This window comes from Sander vitreus, chromosome 18 (genome assembly GCF_031162955.1).
Source record: "Sander vitreus isolate 19-12246 chromosome 18, sanVit1, whole genome shotgun sequence".
NCBI classification, from domain to species: domain Eukaryota; kingdom Metazoa; phylum Chordata; class Actinopteri; order Perciformes; family Percidae; genus Sander; species Sander vitreus.
The window spans coordinates 29,618,171-29,641,366 of NC_135872.1; the positions used below are offsets into that span (position 1 = coordinate 29,618,171).

The 23,196-nt window shown below is 42.3% G+C and overlaps 1 protein-coding gene across 3 annotated transcripts; it reads left to right on the top strand.

Annotated features, from left to right (window-relative positions):
* Positions 1-1,512: 1,512 nt before the first annotated feature.
* map3k7 (mitogen-activated protein kinase kinase kinase 7) lies at positions 1,513-22,906 on the top strand. 3 transcript variants are annotated; one of them, XM_078274204.1, is made up of 18 exons: positions 1,513-1,811; positions 2,212-2,331; positions 2,569-2,679; positions 2,897-2,962; positions 3,090-3,135; positions 4,409-4,547; positions 6,598-6,726; positions 7,555-7,679; positions 7,996-8,126; positions 10,104-10,185; positions 10,850-10,974; positions 11,099-11,246; positions 11,961-12,041; positions 15,105-15,172; positions 18,328-18,424; positions 19,136-19,197; positions 19,478-19,593; positions 21,354-22,906. In XM_078274204.1, the coding sequence occupies exons 2-18, from the start codon at positions 2,239-2,241 to the stop codon at positions 21,532-21,534; spliced, it is 1,800 nt and encodes a 599-aa protein (XP_078130330.1). In that variant the 5' UTR covers positions 1,513-1,811; positions 2,212-2,238; the 3' UTR covers positions 21,535-22,906. The 3 variants fall into 3 exon arrangements, with proteins under 3 accessions (XP_078130330.1, XP_078130328.1, XP_078130331.1); XM_078274202.1 differs by having other exon boundaries at positions 1,514-1,748; XM_078274205.1 differs by lacking the exon at positions 11,961-12,041 and having other exon boundaries at positions 1,514-1,748.
* Positions 22,907-23,196: the final 290 nt, after the last annotated feature.

A 23,196-nucleotide genomic window follows, 5' to 3' on the forward strand; every position in this document is an offset into this window, starting at 1 on the left:
AAATCTCATAGTGTCTATCGCGATATGTCACAGCCTTTCGCAATATGAATATTGCGCTAGTTGATATTGCAATGACGATAAAAAAACCGATATATTGTGCAGCCCTATTCAGTAGTGCAGTTAGCCTAGTTCAACTTTCAGAGGAGGAGGTACAGTTACCAACGGTGACTAAAAAACTAGCTCCTGACCGAGAGGTATATCGATATCAGTATCGTCCTCAAATATCCAGTATCGATCGGGCTATGGTACAAACTACTTCAATCCTACTGGATGCTTTAGTCTCTCAGGTTACACACTGTCAAACGCCACAGTGAGACCCCACAGTACCAGAACATTCTGTCATGGAGAACAAGGACGGTGACCTGCAGAAACCAGACTGAAATGTATCAAGAATAGTGTCAGGCAACTGTAGGCTGCTTGGCAACCACTTTGAAGACTTTCACTTTAAAAAGGCATCTTGGAATGGCTTATAAATGTCATCCTTGTGCATTCAATGTCAGGATCTCCTGAATGCATTGTACAGCCCTGATCACAGCTGTATTTGGTCCTCTCGAAGATCACATTAAACTCCATCCCCAGATGGAAAAAAGTCACTTTGGTATTGCAGGATATTACTCAGTAACCTCGTGTTGCTGCCTGATGATGCCGCACGGCTGCAAGGATGCCTCCTTTGCAAGCAGTGAAAGTCACCTGTCCAAGGTGAGCAGTCCATCAGGTCTGGTTCTTCAAAGATTTTAGGCAGCCAAGAGTAAGTAAACATGCAACTTCCTGTTGATCTTAGGTCCCAAACCATGTGTATAGTCCCAGAAAAACTGCCAGGTAAGAGCATTTTAATCACCTCTGAAATGAGCGATTAGAATAATTATTTCAGGGGAGAGGGATGGCTCCTGCTATTAACAACCCTCTGTTCAATATCACAACAAATTAGTTCATGCTCATTAGTATGAGTTGTGCTTGCCTAGTGGTTTAGAAAGCCTCCACTGGGAACGAGCTTTATTACTCCCTGTGAGTGGAGCATGCAATTAACATTCATCAAGTGCTGTGTAAGTAACATCCCTCCTCACAAATGTAATTTTGACATTACATAAGTTGCCTGATCAAGGATGGTTTGCAAGGCTAAATTCTTACATCAAATGAACTCACAGTCCGAAGACGGACGGAAATTCTCCAAACCAACAAGTTGTATTTCCCACAATGTGTAAGGCCAAAAGTTTATTGGCCTTTATCACATATTTATAGGCCCACTGAGACATGCAACAATTCTAGATGAGCCAGCCTGGGAGATTTACAATAAAAAAAAAAAAAATTTAAAAAAAAGAGCACATAAGGAAAACAAATGATCTCTCCCCTGAGGGTTAGGTGGCAATTACGAAAAATGGAAAGATACGCTCACTCAAATACTTTAACATTGCACTGCTGTGCACAAGTTTTTTTCTTTTTACTATAACATTGGACATACTGCTTTCCTTTTTTAAAGATTGGAACGAGTTCTCCTGTTCGGTGTGCAGGGGACACATTTGCAGAGCGCACACGCTTCCTGATGGAGCTGCTCCTGCGAAGAAGAAAAATACACTCCTAGCGAGCCAGCTAGACGAGTTGTGAAAAAGTTATGTCTGGCTGTCAAGTGCATAGAGAAGAAGTGTTTTTAAAAGGACGTTATTCCTCGGTTTTTCCGTACAATAATAGCAGAAAGTCTCCCCATGTCCAGAGAGCCGGCGGCTGCACCGGGGACAAGTCAACTGCGAAGGGTTGTTGAAGCTAATAAGTCCCAGTAGCTAGCGTTAGCAGGCAGGCCGGCCAGCTAATACACTGTAGGCCCGGAGAAGCTTGTTTTTACTTAATATTGTAGTGTACCTATGTTAAATTATGGTCAGCACTGGTCTACGGTTATGCTGTAAACCTGTATTACGTATGCCAAGAGCTAATGTCGGTGACAGCTACAGTTCGCTCTGCTAGTTAAGCTCCGCTGTTAGCCAGCTGGTTGACTGCATCACACTAACTTAGCTGACAGCACACTATAGTGTATATAGCTAGCTAACGTTATTTATTTGTTGCTTACCATGTACCTGGTTAATGACAGGTTTATCATACAACTGTGCCATTGTGATAGATGTCTTTAAACAAGTATGCGCATCCTTGTGCTCAATTTAACTGAATAACGTCAGGCGTTAACATTGGTGTTGTTTTCCTCTGCGATGTGCTCTCTTTCAGTAAGTGACTAGCTGACGTTAGCAAGTAATGTCTCTTACGTTACCATCCGCCGATATACTTGAAACACCTCCGGGATATCCGTTTGAAGAAATCAACTATGAGGATATTGAAGTTGAGGAGGTAAGTCCCAGACTGACAACACGTCCAGGAGACCAGGTGCACACCATAGACTGTACATGGTGCAGACCATGGACTATATGGTGCAGACCATAGACTGTATATGGTGCAGACCATGGACTGTATATGGTGCAGACCATAGACTGTATATGGTGCAGACCATGGACTACATGGTGCAGACCATAGACTGTATATGGTGCAAACCGAGGATTACTTTTCTTGTTCACTGTCCATTTTCAGGTGGTGGGGAGAGGAGCTTTTGGGGTTGTTTGCAAAGCCAAATGGAAAGGCAAAGATGTTGCAATCAAGACCATTGAGAGTGAATCAGAGAGGAAAGCCTTTAGTGTTGAGGTATTGTTGTGATTGTCCTTAATGGAGTTTGTCTCACTACTGCAACATGTTTAGTTGACACACACTGTCAAGATCTAGCTAATATTACAGTTTAATTTGTTTCGCTTGATATCAGTGCCATCATTAGTACTAGGTAATACATATGTGTGTACTTCTAAAGTATTGAATAGCATGTATGTAGATGAAATGGTGTGTAACGTTTTCTCTTTGTCTCTAGCTCCGACAGCTTTCACGTGTGAATCACCCCAACATTGTGAAGTTGTATGGCTCTTGCAATAATCCAGTAAGTTAACTGGAATGCTATAATATGTTATGCTCTCCTAACCACAGTAATGGTATGTTTTAATACAGCCCTAAATGTTTGGATTGTCAGTCTGGTGGAATTTCTAATGATTTTCTTTCCCACTCAGGTCTGCCTTGTGATGGAATACGCTGAAGGCGGGTCATTGTACAATGGTGAGTCTCCATGTGGGCATTCGTTCACTTTGCTAGTAGTGAAATGAACACAGCCTTGCACGGACGTGAGAAGCAGCCCAGTTCAGTTGACCCTTCCACTGTTTGCATGTTCAGTCATTTGTCCACTTCCTTAATAAACTAGTCTTTGCACAGTGACATGCAGTAAATATCCAAATGGACCTGAGAAATGGTGAAGTGTAACAAACACTCTGCAGTAATACTATATGTCTAAATAAAGATACATATGTGCCAGTGTTTCAGCAAAATTCTGCATCATAGAACTACTGTGAATACACATTTTAAGACTGTTAATTTATGTTTAATACGTAGGGCATACACTGGTGAAAGAAAAGTCTGACTTAGTGGATATGGACCACTAAAGGTTACCAGAAAAATCAAATTTATACCCAAATTGTTTGTAGGAAACATCTAGCACAGCCAACAGACAGACGCCCTGCATGAACCCTGACCTACTATACTTACAGTAGTTGCAGGCACAGCCGTTTCCTGTACAGTGAGGGATCAAGGGAATACAGTGCTTTTTATACAGCCTGGATAAACTGTTGGTCTGTTTACAACCTGCCTGATCATCCGACTTCTCGTGCTTCTTGCCACATTGGACTTTAATGTAGCGATGTTGCCGTGTTTCCAGATCTCAGCAAATACTTTGGTGAGCACAATGTGATTGAAGTGATGGACCAAACTACAAAAATAGGGACGAAGTGTTAATTAACTGGAATTAATCATTTAAATTGTATTGTTTATACAAGCCGTTAGAGGCTTCTCGGCTCTAAAAGAATCATTGCGGGTAATTAATGTAAGCGAGAGTTTCATACTGTGCATAGGCCTTTTGCCTGTTTTCCCAAGATATCAGTGTTTTCAACAGCTTTCATTCCCTAGAGGTTATGATTGGCCAGTTTCTGTTTTTCCAGGATGTGAATCCCACAGTACGGGACTCTCTGCTGTGCTTTGCACTTCACAATTACTGTACCTTTCTGCATTATTTACTGAATCACTATCAACATGACTCCTGGGAGCTACACTATGGCACCATGACTTTGATGTCATTCAGTTGAGTTGTGAGTACTGTTTTTGAAATAAGTTTATTTCCCTTTTGAAATAAACTTGTTGTTGAAGATGCTAAGGAAAAGATAGTCAGCCCTGTGTGTTAGGCGTGCGTGCATAAGAGTGTCTTGAAACACACTTTTTGTTGAGTTCCTGTGTAGGTTTCTTGTCTGTGGTGGTGGTTGTGACTGTGCTCTCTTGTCCACAGTGCTGCATGGTGCTGAACCCCTCCCCTATTACACTGCTTCCCACGCCATGAGCTGGTGTTTTCAGTGTTCCCAGGGCGTGGCCTATCTCCATGGCATGAAACCAAAGGCTCTCATTCACAGGGACCTGAAGCCACCCAAGTATGCTCCTCCTCACCTCACTCTCTTCTTGTCTCCTGTTTCACTATGCCAACAAAATGTCTGGTGGTTTCCTTTGAATTAGTTTTGATTTACTTCATGTTGTTCAACAAATATACTTTGAAATAGGTCAGATTGTCTTTTTCTACGGCATTGCAAGCCACTCAAAAATGTGTTTTTTCTCATGTGTTATGCAAGATCTTTATATCTTTACATGCAAGGTTATTGTGTTCTCTCTCAAGATCTTTTTTTAAAGAGTGTTTCCATGTTTATTTTAAACTGGAGCAACCACTTTTTTAGTACGAGACCAGTTTAGTAAGACCACTTCCTTTCTCTTTTGTTGTATGTATGCAAATTCATAGCACTGCATTACATGGACTCCCTTCCGTTACCTGTAATGGTTCTTTCTATATTCAAATTGTTATTTGAAAATTATTTCTTTCGCAATTTAAAACATAACTACTATTAACTTGTTCCAACAACATGTCAAACCATGAAGGTTGGGAAAAAGGGGTCTAGTGGATCAGGCATGGCAAAACTCAATGTATAACACCCTAAATGCCTTAAGACACCAAACTTGATCCTATTCAGATGCAAAAACTCTGTTTGTAGACAAGAAAACATGCCTGAGAAACCACACAGTTTTGGCTTAGTGGCTTTTGACAACACAGCAGTCCTTTTAAGCAAAGCTTCCGTTACTCCCTTTTCAATTTCTCTATGTTTCATATTGACAAATACATTTTTAAGCTGTTTCAGACTGACATTGGCACTGTCTCAAGGAACTCAGCCCCCTCATTCATTTCAGTGAGATCACTGCAGTGCACATTGGGGGTTCAGACACAGAGAGGTTGTGCAAAAACAAAGTTGAAACTAAAAATGCACTGCTATGGCGAGTAAGCATAGTTGTTGTTCCAGCTTTTGTAGTGAAATCCTTCCTCATAGTGTTCTAAATGCTGTGCAGCGTTCTGGCATATGATGGATGGATCTGGTACTCAAACTGGACTCAGAAGATCGTATCCCATTTTGTCAAAAGTACCTGAAGCAACATGCGACCACCAATGCAGCCCTTTCTATTTCTGTAATGCTCTGCTGTGTTATCCGTTTGAACACCCAGTGGCGTGGTGTTACTGAAGGTGTAGATCCCAGAGGTGTTTCTACTCTGGGACAAAGAAGTCTCCTTGCAGGGCTCTGGGAGTTTCCAGCTGGTCTGCTTCCTAGAGAACTGTTGTGGAGCTTCTAGGAATAACAAGGTCATGCATTCTGACAAGTTGTCAACTTTGGCTTGGGTTGTTTGCCAGGAATTTCTTTCTGTGCTCTTTTTAATGTCCAGACCCAGAGTTACTTACTAGCCTTAACCTGACGTTGTGTCGAACGCTGATGTATTGCATGTACATAGATGACACTATTAAGCTACCATCTGATGTAGATGTAGAATATATATATTATGTCAGTGCTTCCTAACTTGGGGGTAAACCCCCCTCAAAGTTAAATCTGTGTTCACAAGACACTTAAAGGAATAAGAACAAAAAAACATATTTCTGTTTAAAAAAAAAAGTCAAAAACTTTGCAAACCACTGTACGTTGTACCTGTAACCAAGGGTGTAGGTTCATTTAAATATGGGGGACACACATGAAACGGGGGTCTGGGGGTCCTTCCCAAGAAAACACTTAATTTCCTGCATTCTAGTGAATTTGTATGCACCAATTCATCTTGGAAAGGTTTTATTAATGTCAAGGAAAACATAATTCAGGCGCCAGGTGAAAAATAGTTTCCCAATCTTTTACGATGTTTATCGCGCAAGTTGTGCGATATCTTGTGCAGTTCTAATTCCTATGACTTCTTCTTTCTGTTTTATGGCACATTGCAACCATTGCTTTTGAAGTTGCATACTGCCCCCTTCTTTACCAGAGGCATTGTTGCATCTAGCAGTTCTTTAAAATAAAGTCCCCTTTTTTTTTACTCAAACAAGTCAGACAGTGTTTACTTTTTTATTGATTATTTTAAGGTCAAAGCATGTAATGTTTTTTTTTATTCTTGCTTTCTGTATTTCAGTCTGCTTCTAGTGGCAGGCGGCACTGTGCTGAAGATATGTGACTTTGGAACAGCATGCGATATTCAGACCCACATGACCAACAACAAAGGAAGTGCAGCATGGATGGCCCCAGAGGTATTTGAAGGCAAGTACAAGTGGCATTCCAAGTAGCTGAGGAGCTTTGGAACCCTACCCTGTCAGTTGTTTTTTAACTAAAAAGTATTCAAATGAATGCAGTTACTGTTTGACTTTACCGAATCACCACAGTCCAATGAACCACCTCATCCATCTGCATGTGCTCTTTCTGTGCCCCACCTTTGTTCTGTTACCTTTCACCTTAGTTGCATCTTAGCGCTCCCAGCATGGAGGCATTCATTCTTGATTCGTCATCAGCAGCCTTACTCTCCTGCTTTATTGATGGTAGTCTCCCAAGCATAGTGAGAAGATGAATGGAGTGATGCTTGTGGCTTTATTTCCCTCGGGAGGCGACGTGTAGAATTGGTGTTCTCATTCAGCCAGGAGCCTAATGTATTTCTACATGATGAGACGTGTTCTTGGCGAGGGGGTCAGGAGGAAAGATGAATTAAGCCCTAGGCGTTATCTTGTTTTTGGAGGCAAGTTACACGACTCCAGTGCAATTAAACACCTCACTTTGCCCTCTCTGTGAACTCTTTACAACTCATTAGCATCAGTGTGAGCAGCGCAGCAACTGTGTGATGTGCACTTTCATTTTGTAATAATAGGCCCAGTAATTAAGCAACACAGGAGCTGTTCCTTGGTTTAAAAAAAATTGCTCCCTTATTTTCATCCCCCTCGTCCCTGAAAGCAGAGCTGTGCTCTCCCAGGCACATCCTCGCTCTCATCTCAAATGTGCCACAGAGAATTACCTTATCAGTCGGCGATGTCAAACGGAGCCTATTTTCCCCGTTTGAAAACGACCTAAGTGTTGCTGTGTGTCCTTCTGTACTTACAGGCAGCAATTACAGCGAGAAGTGTGATGTGTTTAGCTGGGGGATCATTCTCTGGGAGGTGATCACTCGCAGGAAGCCCTTTGATGAAATTGGAGGACCAGCTTTTCGCATTATGTGGGCTGTGCACAACGGTGAGTCACTCACTGTGTGTGTGTGTGTGTGTGTGTGTGTGTGTGTGTGTGTGTGTGTGTGTGTGTGTGTTTTCACCTGTTCAGTGCTGGATGGATGGAGGGGAATACTAATAGGACACTAATGATACCTGGGGACAAGTTTAATATTTTTCACCACTGAATCTGCCTGCCTGAGTCATTATGGTTGGAGCAGCAGGAGACGGGGGATTTAGCATACATTTGCAATATTTCTCTGCTTGTCTGATGTGATGCCACATATTATTTGTCCGTTTGACTGTGTGTGAATTACTTTATTACTCTTTTTTTACACATTCAGGCACAAGGCCTCCTTTAATCAAGAATTTGCCGAAGCCCATAGAGAGTCTGATGACTCGCTGCTGGTCTAAAGACCCCTCTCAGCGGCCCTCTATGGAGGAGATAGTGAAGATCATGACTCATCTAATGAAGGTAATCTGTCCTCGCACACGGATTACCCTCTCTTCAAAGCTTTCATTAAACTGGAGTGAAGGAATCAATAAACCTGACCATATAGTTCAATCGCAGAGAGCAGATTGTAACACCATTAGGTAATGGTTTAATGTTACATACAGTATACACTATAATGCCTTACACAGAGAGGTGTTTGTCGTTCAGCCTACCCTCATTGATAGAAATGGGGTGGACAAAGTGATGGAAACACCTGCTATTATAAGGCAATACTATTCAACAGCACCACAAACTACATTCTTCAAAATTACCATACGTGTGAATGAACACATCTTAGTTTTAACAAAAACTGAACATTACACCCTTCATGAAGGAGGAATAGATTGCAGGACTGTTGTATTAGATTGCATTTGTTTTAGCTATGTGTATATACTAAACTGACAACTGAGTGTAAAGTCTTATGAGAACAGTTAACTAAAGAAGGTTTGGAGATGATAAACATTTGAACTTTGATTCAGCATATCATTACCTACATTTCTAACTCATACCGTCGCTTGAGCAGCTTGGTAGGAATGTTTGCTGAACCTGAGTTGTATCATTGTGGAAAGGCAGCCCTGCTCCACATAGCTTTTTGTTATAAGATAGTCATAAATAATGAAGAAAAGTGCTGTACAAGACAGCACTTATGTTTTAACTTGTTTCTAATAACTTCAACATGTCACTTAGGAGATTGTTTTGTTGACAGTTATCAGATCAGCAAATGGATTTAATAGTAGTTTAGTTTTTAAATGTAAGCTAAAATCACACGTCTGCTGTCCAAATCCTTTGGTTGATCTGCTTTGCTTTCACACCAAACTGAAACGACCTTTTCAAGCCATCTCTGCCCAATTATTTGGTCAAGGGCCATCCATAACGATTATTTTTGTCATTGATTAATCTAACGATAATTGTTTTGATTAGTCGATTAATTTAACGATTAATTTGCATCTTATTCTAAAGATTTTTGAACTGAATTTTGGAGAATCAGTATTTTTACTTAAACAATACTAATACAATAACAATAACTAATACAATTTTACTACTTGACATAAAACTTAAAATGACATGGATTTATTTTATCACTGGAGTAATATGCATTTAAGATAATCACTGGCAAATGTATTTTTGCATCAGTGTGGGGCAAGGGAAATAATTGAAACGCAGGGTTCCAGACTTACACTTTTTACTGGGACATCTGTAGTGAAAGTGAGAGACACGAGTGTGGATCACAGCGTTATGCAGTTGACTAATCCCTCACGGACCCTCCCCCTCTCACACATTAGCCAATTTTGGCAGACCCGCTTTCTCCTCCTTTTTCAACATGAAATAAAAAAGAGAATAGCAGGGCAGGCATGTGTGTGGGGAGTGTGTGGGAAAGTGATGGTGATTATCTTCAGAGTGAGTAGTGACTCTAGAGTCCTAGTGAGAGAAACAAAGTGTCTCCCCTGTTCTTTCTGACCACGGTGGGAGATCTGGAGCAGGAGAAGTTAACCCTCTCCTTGATTTCATGTTTATGGAGAAGGAGAACCAGGAAATGAGTTTGGGGGGGGGGAATGCAACGCTACCAAGCCGCAGGCCGAGCGACACAACATATAGTTACGTTTTTGAGAGGTGACGTCAGGCTACGGTCCGTGTCTTCACGTACCTACTACCACGTATTTTTGTAATCGATGACGTTGATGAATCGTCCCAGCGCTAATTTGGTCCACACCGAGTTTAATTGACAACTTTCAAACCAGCCTACACCAACCGAACCAAAACGTGTGTGTGTGTGTGTGTGTGTGTGTGTGTGTGTGTGTGTGTGTGTAAAGTCTGCGTAAATCATTTGCAGTCAGTCATATTGTAATAAGCCTCACTTTTTCATACACACCGAGCTTGGATAGAAAGATGTGGTCACTTTAAAGCAATCAAGGGGTGCATATTTAAAAAATTAAAGTCTTCCTCTTTTTTTTTTGGCAGTACTTCCCAGAATCTGATGAACCCCTACAATATCCCTACCAGTATTCAGATGAGGGACAGAGCAACTCTGCAACTAGTACAGGTTTGAGTCATCCTCAAACCTTTGGGACGCACCAGTAGAGGAAGTTAATGTTAAAGCAGTACATATCATTTAATGCATGGATGTCCTAGATCCAATATCAAAGTGTAGTCAATAGTTATCAACACAGAAGAATGCATAATGTTTCACTCATTTATGTTTAGTTTCCTTTACTGGTGCTAACCCTCTGTCTGGATAGCAAGTAAGTATTACATGGAAAAATCTCCGGATGCATATTTATTGCTCCTCAGCATCCAAGAATGTTATCATGTCTGAAACAACCATTTAGGTCCTCAGTTAGCTTTAATCTCATAATTTACAACTGTTAACAAGGAGTTCACAATGATATGGAAGCACTTGTAGACAGTGTTGCATTTTTGCTATATTGTGGGTGAAATTTTTTCACAGATGAGTGTGTCCGTCAATTACGACTCATTCAATGATTTTACGCCCCAAGGGGTGGGAATCACACTACAGACTTTTTTTTTTAATTTGTCAGTCTAAAGTTTTTGAATTATTTTGAGTTTTTTCAAATGTTTTCAGCGTTACGAGCCATCAAATACAAGCAGTAAATGCAATGTCAAACCTTAGATGAAAGGCACCACAGTTGAGAAAGTATGAAATCTATAAAAACCTGTCTCCTGCCCTGTGTCCCGGGGAATAACAGGTTCATATGTGGACAACACTGGCACAAGCAACAAAAGCGACACAAACATGGAGCACAGTGATTCTCAAGGCAGCAACGACACTATCAAGATAACGCCTCAGTTTGCTCCTTACTTCAAGCCAAAGGTAAACCAACTCTTCATTCAACTTCTTCATTTTGAACAGAGCCATTGGCATTTTATCTGTAATAGAGAAAACAAATATTGTCAAAACAAGCTTCTGTAGTGAAAGTTTTCTGTTGTTCTCTCAGGCAGACCCATTGAGGACTCTGCCTCTGTCCAGGGGGGGCAGTGTTGAGAGCCTGCCTGCAAGAACACAGTGCCTGGCATCATCTGACAGCAAACGAATGAGTACTGACCTGTCAGAGCTGGAGCCAAAGATGCAATTTACACCTGCAGGTAATGCCAGACTTTACACAGCACACAACACATACGAGCAGGAAAAGGAGAGTATCAAGACAAATTAGCATGCTCTTATTTAGAATTTTCTATTAAATAAGAAAAGTTGTACAAGAAAGGCATGCAGTGTTATTGTCAAGGCATGATGCCTCTACAAGTCCACAAGAAACTCCTCCCCTGACACTCCTGTCAGGTTGTGCCTTCATCACTTTGAGGTGAAGATTGATTCCTTATATTAACACATCCACATAATGACCCGTCAGACAAAGCTGTCAAATATCTGCCTCCATTAAAGGCTCTGACAGAAAGCAGCAGACTCACCTCAAGAACTGCGTGCAGAGAGATTTAATTTGAGCACATAGAGTCAGGGTTTTTGTTGTTGCTCTTTTTGTTTTCAGACTTCAATTTACATTTAATGAATATAGTTCCTGTGATTCCAGCATCAACAGCCTCTGTCCTTAGATTGCCTTATTGAAGTTTTAATCCAAACAGCAATAGAGCTGAATGCCTGCTGTTATTTGTGTCTGCCGGCAGTCTACGCAGTACTGCTTCACAGCGTCTGGAATGGAGGGAGTGCATGCTGCCCTTGCACGTACAGTGTATGCTCTGCATGTGTGTGGCCCACATTCAGTCCAGCTGTGGGCCCCTAGTCTGTCTTAGTCTGCATGCTTGTTGTGTTCGCAGCTGTATGTGTGTATGTGTGTGTTTTCGCAGCACGTCCCCCGTATAAACCAGGCCACCGTAAAACGGCATCATACGGCACCATTCTGGATGTCCCCAAGATCGTCGTCACAGGTATCGCTGGACCACTGGGCTTCCTGGTGACCAGGTGGAGCTGGTTTGGCTCAGCTTAGCTGGTGTGGGTTGCTGTGCTCTGACATGGCCCTCTCCTGTGTGTACCTCCACATGATACCAACCACACAATGTTTATTCATATCAAATTTGTCTTCAAGCAGTCTCTATTTAAATATGGATATAAATGAGCTGGTCCTGGAGTAACACACATCAGAGCTGCTTTATGTCTCTGTCTTCTGTTATTTCTAGATGGCGGAATCAGAACATGAGTTAATATTCTCATTTGGTGTCACCTTTTAAGCCGCCTACATATGATAAGCGGCAAAACCACGAGGTAGGGCCCAAAGCACAGTGCAGGAACGTTCTGGAATTAATTGCGCCTTGAAAGGTCAGCGGCAACTAGGTCAAAGTTGAAATAATTTAAACTTTGAGAGCAGCTCAAGGCAGCAGTTCCGCTCTCCCCGTAGGAAAACAATGGAATGGCCTGCATAGAGCGGTTTTACCGCCTATCATGTGTAGGCGGCTTTACAGCCAAAATCAAGTTCCAATTAAAAGTTTCCTGATGAATCTTTCTATCACCTATGTCAAAATCAACACATTTCTAGCTGACTTCAGGGAATGCAATCAGTGCATTGCATCAGATGAGGTGACACGGATGAGATGAGCCTTGTAACTCATGGCCCTGTCCTCTCTGCCAGCGTGCTGGTTTGGCTGCAGCAGTTCAGGCGGAGGACGGGTAAAGCTGTGCTCTGCATTTGAGCTTGCCCTTGCCTTTCATGCATAGAGGACTTAGAGAAAGCCTGGCTAATATTTTTCTCCCCCTCTTGCTCTCTTTACATCCATTAACTTTGAAAAAGTCATTTAGATTAATTTCTTTCACATTGAGGGTCAGAGCTATTATTACAAGCAGAGATACGGATCAAAGGAATGGGGACAGCTCTGGATGTCAGAAAAGACTTCTATTTTGGAGCTATGTGAGACACATTGCATGTGGCTGATTTAATCCAGTGAATAAGGGAGTCGCCTGATGCATGTTGTTCAAGGTAGGGCACTTATCAGTGCATGTGTACACCTGGACATCAGGTCTTTTCCCCTTCACATAAATCTTTGGTGGCCTTTGAGTAGGAGTGTAACGCTATACAAACCTCCCAGTTCGGTATGTACCTCAGGTATGGGGTACAAAATACTTTCAATAGCAGGAAAAAACAAAAGAAACACAGGATTAAAAAAAAAAAGTATAATTTATTTTAAATAATGAAAACACTACATTGCAGTTCATTGGCTAAGGTATATAGTTACAAGAGTGATAGAAATCAAATAGCTCAAAAGTAGGTATGGCTGAGCAAATCCAGAATACGGAGCTGTGCACCGAACTGAAGAAAGTCGCATACCAAACAAAACATGAACGGTGATGGATGAATACATGTAGCATTACACCAATTAAATGTTTATACATATATAATTATATGCATTACAAAATAGACCATCAAACTCAAAAGTGCATAGTCATGAAGTTGAAAACTCCTGACAAGCTGACATTTTGGGCATAAAGATTGAATTACTAATGCTGTATGTTTTAGTTGAGTTGTAGTGTAGTCAACAGACCTACTAATGAGCTCCATGTTCATTGTTGGATTGAATCCCTTAAATTAAACTCACCCGTGTGTTTTGATGTAGGTGTGTGAGACAGATAATTCACAACAGACATCCTGACATGAAGTGGCTGTAAAGTTCTATTAAAGCAGATGGAGCAGGTAATATCTTCTGACTCCATGTTAGTGATGGTCAAATGAAGCTTCGTGAACCACTGTCTTTATTTTCTGAGCTCACTAGATGGCGCTCTCTGTTCAAAGAAAAAGGCTAAAGCGCCCATATTCTGCTCATTTTCAGGTTCATAATTGTATTTTAAGGTTGTACCAGAATAGGTTTACATGGTTTAATTTTCAAAAAACACCATATTGTTGTTGTACTGCACAGCTCTCTCTCACTGCTGCAGATCCTCTTTTCAGCTGGTCTCTGTTTTAGCTACAGAGTGAGACCTCTTTTCTTCTTCTTCTTCTGTACTATCTTTGATTGCACTCGCACATGCTCAGTAGCTCAGATGTAGATCATGTCAGCTAGCTAGCTCCATAGACAGTAAAAGAAAGGCTGTTTCTCCACCTTCAGTCAGTTACAAGGCAGGATTAGCTGGGAGACTTCTAAATGAGGGCGCACATGGAATTAGTTCTTTTGTGGATTATGGTGAACTTGTGTGTGTTGTAGCAGTGCTTTGCTATTGAGAACGAGGTAGCATGCTAACGCTACGAGCTAACGGTTGCGGTTAGCCAGCTCATTTCGGCATGTGACGTCACAAGCCGTGCCGATGTTTAACAGCTCACCCAGAGACTGAAGGCAGGACACATTCAGAAACCGTATCTCACTCAGAACAGCATGGATGGATTTTTTTTCAAAGTTGGTATGCGTGTGGAAGCACCAGAGACACAAAAGAACACCCCAAATCCCAGAAAAAGTGCACTTTAAAGGAATAGCAATTCAGTGTGTTTTCAACCCTTTGTTGAACAGAGAGCGCCATCTAGTGAGCTCAGAAAATAAAGACAGTGGTTCACGAAGCTTCATTTGACCATCACTACTGCATGTACTCCACAGGTGAGACCTCAGGGATGTTAGTTTTAATATGGTGTGAATCTGGCCATCAGATGAATGAGTGATGACTAAAGAGTGCCGTACCTAGCAGTTCCGCTGGGCCTCCAACCAGCCAGTCAGTGCAAACCTGTCACATAAGTAGCCTCAGCTGTTCTTGTGGATAGGTTTGTTATATAGTGATGTGTGTGTTTGCTGTGCACTGTCAGTGGGGCTGGGTGCTTTTAGCGCTGGTCACATTCTAGCCATGCCACAGCCCATAGTGACAGGCCAGAACATGGAGGATTGAATCAGTGCAGCTGTCCCTGTGTCGCTCTGTGGCCCTGGATATCCCTCAAGCAAGCACAAGCACCAATCTTCCACTGCCACTGTCTGCAACTCTACTGGCTCTCATTCTTTCTCCTCTGTCCATCCCGTCCACAGCCACATGCGAGTCTCAGAGACGTCGATCTGTGCAGGATCTGCCAGGCATCGGCACAGAGTCCAGCCAGGTAAGACACAGACTGACACTGGAATGGCAGGGGTCTGTGGAGTTCCATTCATTGATGATTAGAGTCATGGCTACAGCTAGCTGCGACAACTGAAGTCTATAGGAGCTTTCCGACCGGAGGGATTTTTGCAGTTCTTAGAACTAAACGTTCATAGAACACTTTTTTCGTTGTGTTCCGACAGGAAAAATTTGGGGATTTTTAAGATCCTCTGGCCTCAGTAGCGTACTTTTTTAGCTCCTACTCCAGAGCAGGGTCTTTTCCCTTTTCCTAGGTGGACTTGATTGGTCGAACTTATAAGTCACGCCCACTGCCAACTCAGAACTTGCAGTCAGAGCAACAACCAACAACGGGACATTTTTACCCCTCCTACCAGTCCCTATGGCCACTTGGCCAGTGGGAATGCAAACGGAAAAAAAAGATTTTGGGGGAAAGTAGTTCTTAGAAGTGTACTTTTCCTCTAAAAAGTACAAGTACTATCCGGTCGGAAAGCACCTAATGGTTGTTTCTGTACACACCTTAGCTTTTTTGTCGTTTTCAAAATGTTCTTTTGCGCACATGTTTTATGGTTAGGATTCATCGTCTAGCTGGTTGGCTTGGTTCCAGGCTTATAAACTAATCTGCTGCAGCATATTGTTATTGATATTATCAAAAACAGTCAACATATTAACATCGGTCAGTTTACATCAGTGATTCTCAACAAACCTGTTTGGGTTGGTCGTGTACAGCTGGTCAAAAATTTGAGGCTATTTCTGAAAAATAAATTAGCTTGGTTTGAAATATATAAAGGTGGTTAAGACTTAATGACCATGGAAAATGTGGGTCACAGGGTGAGACCAGTTTAGATGCTAAATGTTGTGGTCTTTATTGTTCGTCACCACTGCTAAGCAGATGTTCTCTGTCCTTAGCTTGTAAACTACAGTTAGCAGCAGTTTGTTCACGATGTCTCTCAGTGATCCTGCCAGGGTCAATCAAACCCATATGCAGCCTGCACACTCAGCGGCTTATGGGGCATTCAGACCAAAACAAAACAATCCGGCGATTTTACGCAGGGTGGTACGGCAGGAGGAGTGTCAATAAAACGGCTCATTTTTGTGACGTCCTGTTATGTTCCTTAACCCCCCAACAAAGCACAAGTAGACTTTTTATATTTCACAATACTGTTTTCCGTCAGATCGTTTATAGATCTCAACGTTTACGGCCGCACTTGAAGGCAGCTTTATTTCACAGGAGAGAGAGAAAGAGACTAGCGAGTGCTTTGTTGTTGCAGGAAACATTCCATTATTACACAAACTTCCAGGCAGTTCAGTTCAAGTCTGATCTCCGTTACATGATTGGCCACCGCAGCGTGACCTGGGGTTTGCATTTCTCGAAAAGTTGAGTTGGTCTCAACTTTTTTTGAGTGTCCCCCCTGCTGCAACCCCCGCCGCAGCCTAAACGCACTACCCCCATTCAACAAGAATGGAAAGACCTGCGTTTTTGCCAAACCAGCCGACGCAGGCTGTCAGAACGTGGCCTTAGAGAGTAAAGGAGCATTTCTGATTTTTTTTTATTTTTTATTATTTATTTATTTTCAATTTCCTTTCAAAAACAATCAGTTTGACTGAAAAGGGAAGACAGGGGATTTCAGTTGGACCTGAATATTCTTAACATGGAAGCTAATGAACACCCATGATTTAAAGCTGGCTATGTTTTCTGTTTAGATGTAAGATTAATGATGCACAGATGGTCAGTTACAGACAGTGCTTTATCTTTACGTAATAAAATGAAAAGTTGAACTCTACCAGAACCCAACCGTGGGTTTATTTCTTGTTTGCCGCTCTCCTCATTCCTCTCCTCCTGTGAAGCATTGTGGATGTTTGACTGATGGCGTCGTTAAAAAGCATTTGATGCATTCTTTGTCAAGAGAGAGAAATTCTTTGGGAGAAAAGTGCTTGGAATATGACGTGTGTGTGATATATCAACATTAGTGCTCCCTCCTCAAACACACACTGCTGCAAATAAGCTCCTTGGTTGGAGCAGCTCTCCTGCTTTCCCAAACATTTGTCTCCATTTGTTTGGTAGTAAACCCACAGCTCTGTGCAGTCAAAAGTTCATTAGGAGTTCACTATAAGACTTTGTACAGAAATACTGTTGCTAAAGAAGATACATTGTGCTGTGGTGCCTGTGGGATTCCCAGTGCTGTAACAGTGCCATTGATCATGGAGTTGTTTGTGTGAATTTGCTTTTTTGATCCCATGTTGGGATCTAAAGACGCTCTGAAACCACACCATGCTGGAAACATTGGATGGGACGTGTTGTTATAGCACTGCATACAAAATAATTCTGTTGCATTTTGATTAATGTTCACAGTTTGGACTCAGTTATTTTAACACAATATTTTTCCTGAATCATCATTTTTATTTGAATGGCATTAATTTGGCAAAATGTAATTCATTGTAAAGAATGTAAAGGACAATAACTGACCAGGTGTACATTCCATGGTTGTTCAAACCTGCAGGCTACATTTTAACATGTAATGTCCAAAGTCATCCCTCTCCTCCTGCCACTGATTTGGATGTCCAGATTCACCCAAATATCAAACACATTTGAAATATAATTTGTGTGGTTCTCTGCAAACCAACACCAGTATCAGAGGTGTTATGGTTATTCCTCTGGTTACTACAAATTAACCCACACAGGCCAGCCAGTCAGAATAAAAAAAAAATCTTAGAGACCATGGTTAGATTTGTCCAATAAACGGAATACTGAAGGCAGTAACTGAGGAAATAAATGTTACAGAAACAAGAAATGTAGATCAATGCAATCACTTGCAGTGCAGGGCAGTTTCAACAGCCAGCTATGTAATGACAAGTGGCACTTTAACCTCAGAAGGCTATTAGAAATGAGATATTGTATATATCTCAGTCAAATGGCTCAGCCCAACAACATCACTTTGCTGGCTGCATGTATGTCAGGTATTTTGCAAGCGGACAAAATCAAACCCGTAAATTTAGAATGTTCTTCAATAAACTTCATTTGGCATATCCCTCCAAATGTGCATGATAAGCAGATTGCTTTTTGTTTATTTGGTGATCCAGATCACATTTTGCCACTCAAACATTAGTGATGTGTGACTGGCTTCCCAGATGATTGACGGTGTGTGTGTCCTGTTGCAGGGGAGCAGGAACAGCAGCCGCTCCTCCAGTCCCAGTGTGAGGATGATGCCGCCTGATAAGACCAGCAGAGCTTACTTCTCTCCCGATGAAGCCACAGGTACTCACGCCAACTCTTTCACTAAAGCTACTTTACACAACACCATGCATGATGAAATATCACAATTGCACCTAAACGCCACATGAATGCAGCACAAACGCCCTATCTGGCAATGTTGACGAAAGAGAAAAATAATGTGTGTGTCCACCCTGTGACTCCCCCCTCCAAAATGTAACGGGTTCTTCCTCGGTCCTACAGCCTTCCACCAAGTTTCATGAAAATCGGGCCAGAAGTATTTCTGTAATCCTGATAACTGACCGACACACACACAAACAAACCCATGTTCCCCCAGTGTACTGCAAGCCTGGTGGCCCACCTGACCTAAGTTTCCCCCCACCAGGCCTAAGCCACATTATTTTGTAATGTATTTTTTAGAAGTTTTTTACAGTTGGAGTGGGGCGGTTCGGTTGGAAACTTGTTTTCAAATCTCCAGTTAGCTTTTAGTACTGACTTAATGTAGGGCCCTATGGAATCTGTCTTATAGCTTTTTTTAAATGATCAATTTTGCGATTCCGTTCATGATTCTGTGATCACAGAAACTATTGGGCTCTACATTAATGCTGCCATCAGTCTGGGACTGGCCCCAGCCGGGACACTTGCCACAGGGCTAAATAACTTTTCTGGGGGAAACCCTTCAAACGGAACTGAAAACATCCTCCTGGCCAGAGGTGAAGATTTCTATAGATATGCGTTTCCCCTTTGTCTTCTCAGACACCAACGGCTCAGACAACTCCATCCCCATGGCTTATCTGACCCTGGATCACCAGCTGCAGGTACACCAGCAAACTGTGCTACCTACGTGTTTTTGTTTCGTTTAGTCAGATAGAAGCTGCATTAAATCAGCTTTGACTATGTTTTGGCGCAGCCTTTCAAAGATGAATTGAAGGACAGTGTAAATGACATCATCATGAAGGGATTATTCCTGAAAACATGATGCTATCTAAAAAGTGAAATGTGAATAGAAATACACATACTCATCAGTGAGATGTTTGTACAGTTGATATAAATACATTCTGCAGTAATGACAACAGCAACATGCCTGTTTATTTCTAGCCTCTTGCTCCCTGTCCCAACTCCAAAGAGTCCATGGCCGTGTTTGAGCAGCACTGCAAGATGGCCCAAGAATACCTGAAGGTGCAAACAGAGATCGCCCTGCTGATCCAGAGAAAGTATGTCTAACTGCACAAAGCGTCCACTTTTCATCTGCTCACATCATTTAGTGCTTAGAAAGGAATTGGTTTGTTGAGGTTATTCAGTGTGTTTATTCTTAATAGGCTGTGTTTGACTAAAAACATCCTGACATCTCATTGTTATAGAGCATGGAGAATGTAAATGTGTTTTTGAAGCACTGTTTCTTTACCCACATGCAGTTAGAAAATGTAAAGTTGACCCTTGTTGTCTCTGATCCTTCACTTGTTTTCAAAGAGAGAGAGAGAGAGAAACTTTCTTGATTATGAAGCCGATTGTTGCTGTACAGTTCAAGTGTCTGAACTCCACTGCAGACTGGATTCTCTACTCACAGAGTGACAGCTGACTCATTATGAACGGCTCCAGCGCGGGTTGAATGCGATTCGGCGGGTCAGCAGCGTTACAAACGTCTCGTTTATGAAACGGGAGTTCTCTTTCCCGGGGAAAACAAAGGACTTTCACCCCGGAAATGAGTGTTCCTTGGGATTGTTTTAATCCAAACCACTATCTTTTTTCCCAAACTTAACTAGTCATTTTGGTGCTTAAACTTAACTGTCGTCGCTGCATAACGCTCACTGTCTCCTAAACTTCAGGTTAATGTCCGTGGAAACGACGGGCAGCTCACGGTGCTCTGTACCCGGCTCAAAGCTCCCTATTGTCGGGTAACACATCTACCAACTGCTGCTGATAGCACGGAGCTCTGTAGCCGGCGTCACAACTTTTCAACTTCTCGGCTCCTCCAGTAGCCATGAGCGTCTCTATCAACTGATTTTAACATGCCCCGTTCACGTGAACAGAAAACTGCGTTGCCTGTATCTTTTCACAGCAATCCTCCCTAGAGATTTATCAGCCTACTTTAAGTACAGTAAAATGTATTTCACACTGGTATTATGGTTAAACTTTGCAATGAATCAACGGTTCACATGCATTCCGAATGGTGAGTGTTGATCTCTACGGTCTACGGATCAACTATGGTCTGTTACACCACTATTCTACACCGCCTATGGCAATATTACCGATAAAGAGAGGTAAAGACAGCGAGGCAGTGGAGGGACTTCGTCTGATGCCTACTATTCACAACCATCCTCAGCAGCCTCTCCAGAAGCTCAGGAGGAGGCTGGATAAGATTTATATGCAACAATATCCAGCATATTGGCATTGTTTCAAATGATTTCCATGTTGACTTTTTGAAAAAGATGACATCCCTAATGTAGCGACATGCCCCAAAGCACAAACAGCTTTCGCTCCGAGAGTGGTGTAAGATTATAGTCTCGCTTCGTCAGACCTTCCTCCATAGCACTGCGGAGGAAGGTCTGGCTAGTCCACACAGCATTCTGGGATGGAAGAAAAACGTGTTCTGGTTTATTGGCATTTCTTTCTAAACCAATCACAATCTTCATGGGCTCCGGATGGAGCCACGGTGCCTCTGCTAAATATTCTCAGGAAGGAACTTGTTTTGGTGGAACATGTGTACGTTCAGAAGTAGTTTTAGTCGTGCAACAGAAAACTCCGATTGGACAGATAGTCTAGCTAGCTGTCTGGATTTACCCTGCAGAGATCTGAGGAGCAGTTAACCATAGTCCTCACAAATCCACCAGAGGTTAGAATGCCAACACAGAGGAAGGGGACGGATAACCAGCCGAAAAGAGGGACATCCAGTGGAATTTCCAGCGGCACTGGAAGTGGAACGTCGTGGATATAGACTAATAAGATTATAATATTGCTTAATATGTGTTTGCAGGAAGGAGCTGATCGCTGAACTGGACCAAGATGAGAAGGACCAGCAGAACACGTCCCGTCTGGTGCAGGAGCACAAGAAGCTGCTGGAGGAGAACAAGAGTCTGTCCACATACTACCAGAAGTGCAAAAAACAGCTGGAGCTGATCCGGGTCCAGCAACAGAAGAGACAGGGCACGTCGTGATGAGAGAGAGAGACATGTGAACTGCGCCACCCCCCATCCTCAGCCCAGCACTAGAACACTACCCCCTCTGATGCTCCACACACACACACACACACACACACACACACACACACACGCGCTCACGCACACACGCTGTTCCCAGTCCAGCTTTGTAAAGAGACCTGCATTCTACTGTGTCCTGCATGTTGCATTGTAGACCCATACTTGTGTCCAGCAGGAAGACGACGTCCTCTGTACGTACCTTGGCACATTGTCACGGGGGATTCTGTGACAGCAGACCAAACAGTCACTGCACCCGGTCCGGATCACACCTGAGCCTGCTGCTGTGCTCCGGGGTGGAGGCCCAGGACTGTGGCTCGGGGGTGTCTAAACATTTGCTGCCTGCTCGGTGTGTCCACTCCTCAGCAACTGTGCAAACCAAGAGAAAAAGTGTGACTCATACGCAGATTTTGGAGATCAAGGAGGATGTTTGAATCCTGTTATGCAAACCACACACCCTTAAATCAACTTCTTTCTCTCTAACCTCTCCCTTTTCTAATTGTGAGCATGAGCCCTTCCACAGACCACATACTTCTTCGAGATGTTTGACGTCTTCAGTTCGGAGAGAAAGGAACAGCGTGTGCTGTGTGTGAACCTGGATGCAAACACACACCTAGCTTCCAGAGCAGATACACAGAGCTGTGGGTGTCCTTTTTATTTTGACTTCAGTATTGTTTTGCGTGTAGGTGTTTTTGTCTTTTCTATTAAGTAGTTCACTTTGTATGATAGCTTTCGTGTCATTTTTGCATTAGGACATATTTTATCTGGTCTGGGAATGCCCTTGTGGACAAAATAGAGGAGCCTGTAGCTCCCTTTACAGTATCTAGTTTGTTTTTAGTTCACATGTTGCCTTAGGAGTTGCCTGCATTTTAAGATCTTGTTTTATGTGACATTTAGCGGGGATAAAAGCTAAGAAAAGAAGATATTTTTAATGTAATGGACATTGAATGAAATTCTAGAGAAGGATCTATGTCAGTAAGCTGATAATGTAAATGTTTCCCACCAGCTTTACATACCAAACACGACATGTACTCTAAAAGAATGTGATCTCTTTCTCGGTCTCGTATCCCTAAAGTACTTTTGCACAATCACTTTTGTTTTCTTTCGTCATGTACAAGTTTTATTTCTCATTTAAACAATTCTGATTTTAAAAGTGCGAGACTTGATGAGTCTATCTTTTAAATGTGTTACTGTACAGGAGTGAATCTTCACCTTCCTCGAGAGTTTTCTGTTCATGAAGAATTCTTTTACCACTCACACACCGCTGTTTATCAAGTGTTTCCTAAGTTCTTGGGAACAAGGCATTATGAAATAAAGTGAATAGTGAACAGATTCTACGTTATCTGCCTAAATGTTTGTGTTTTCAGTAAGAACTGCATGTGATGATCACACAGATGTTTCAGCTGCTGATGAAGACCAGGAGATAGTTAAAAGCCCTGGAGAAAGGCTAATAAGTGGACTTTGAGTTGAGTTAGTTAGTACAGTTTGGGGTTTGATCAAAACAAATCTTTACTCAAGGTCCCCATACTGGAGCTTTCAACTGCATCTTTAGGTTTTCTTCAGTGGGTGGAGTTTGCTCAGTTGTCATGGAGATCACTCAGCTGGTCGGTTCAGTCTGCTGTG

Excerpts from the sequence above, each read along its gene's own strand:
- map3k7 (XM_078274204.1), top strand. The coding sequence starts at position 2,239 with ATGTCTCTTACGTTACCATCCGCCGATATACTTGAAACACCTCCGGGA. Across the intron at positions 7,680-7,995 it reads TATGTGGGCTGTGCACAACG|GCACAAGGCCTCCTTTAATC; the intron begins GTGAGTCACTCA and ends TTACACATTCAG. Across the intron at positions 12,042-15,104 it reads CCCCAAGATCGTCGTCACAG|CCACATGCGAGTCTCAGAGA; the intron begins GTATCGCTGGAC and ends TCCCGTCCACAG.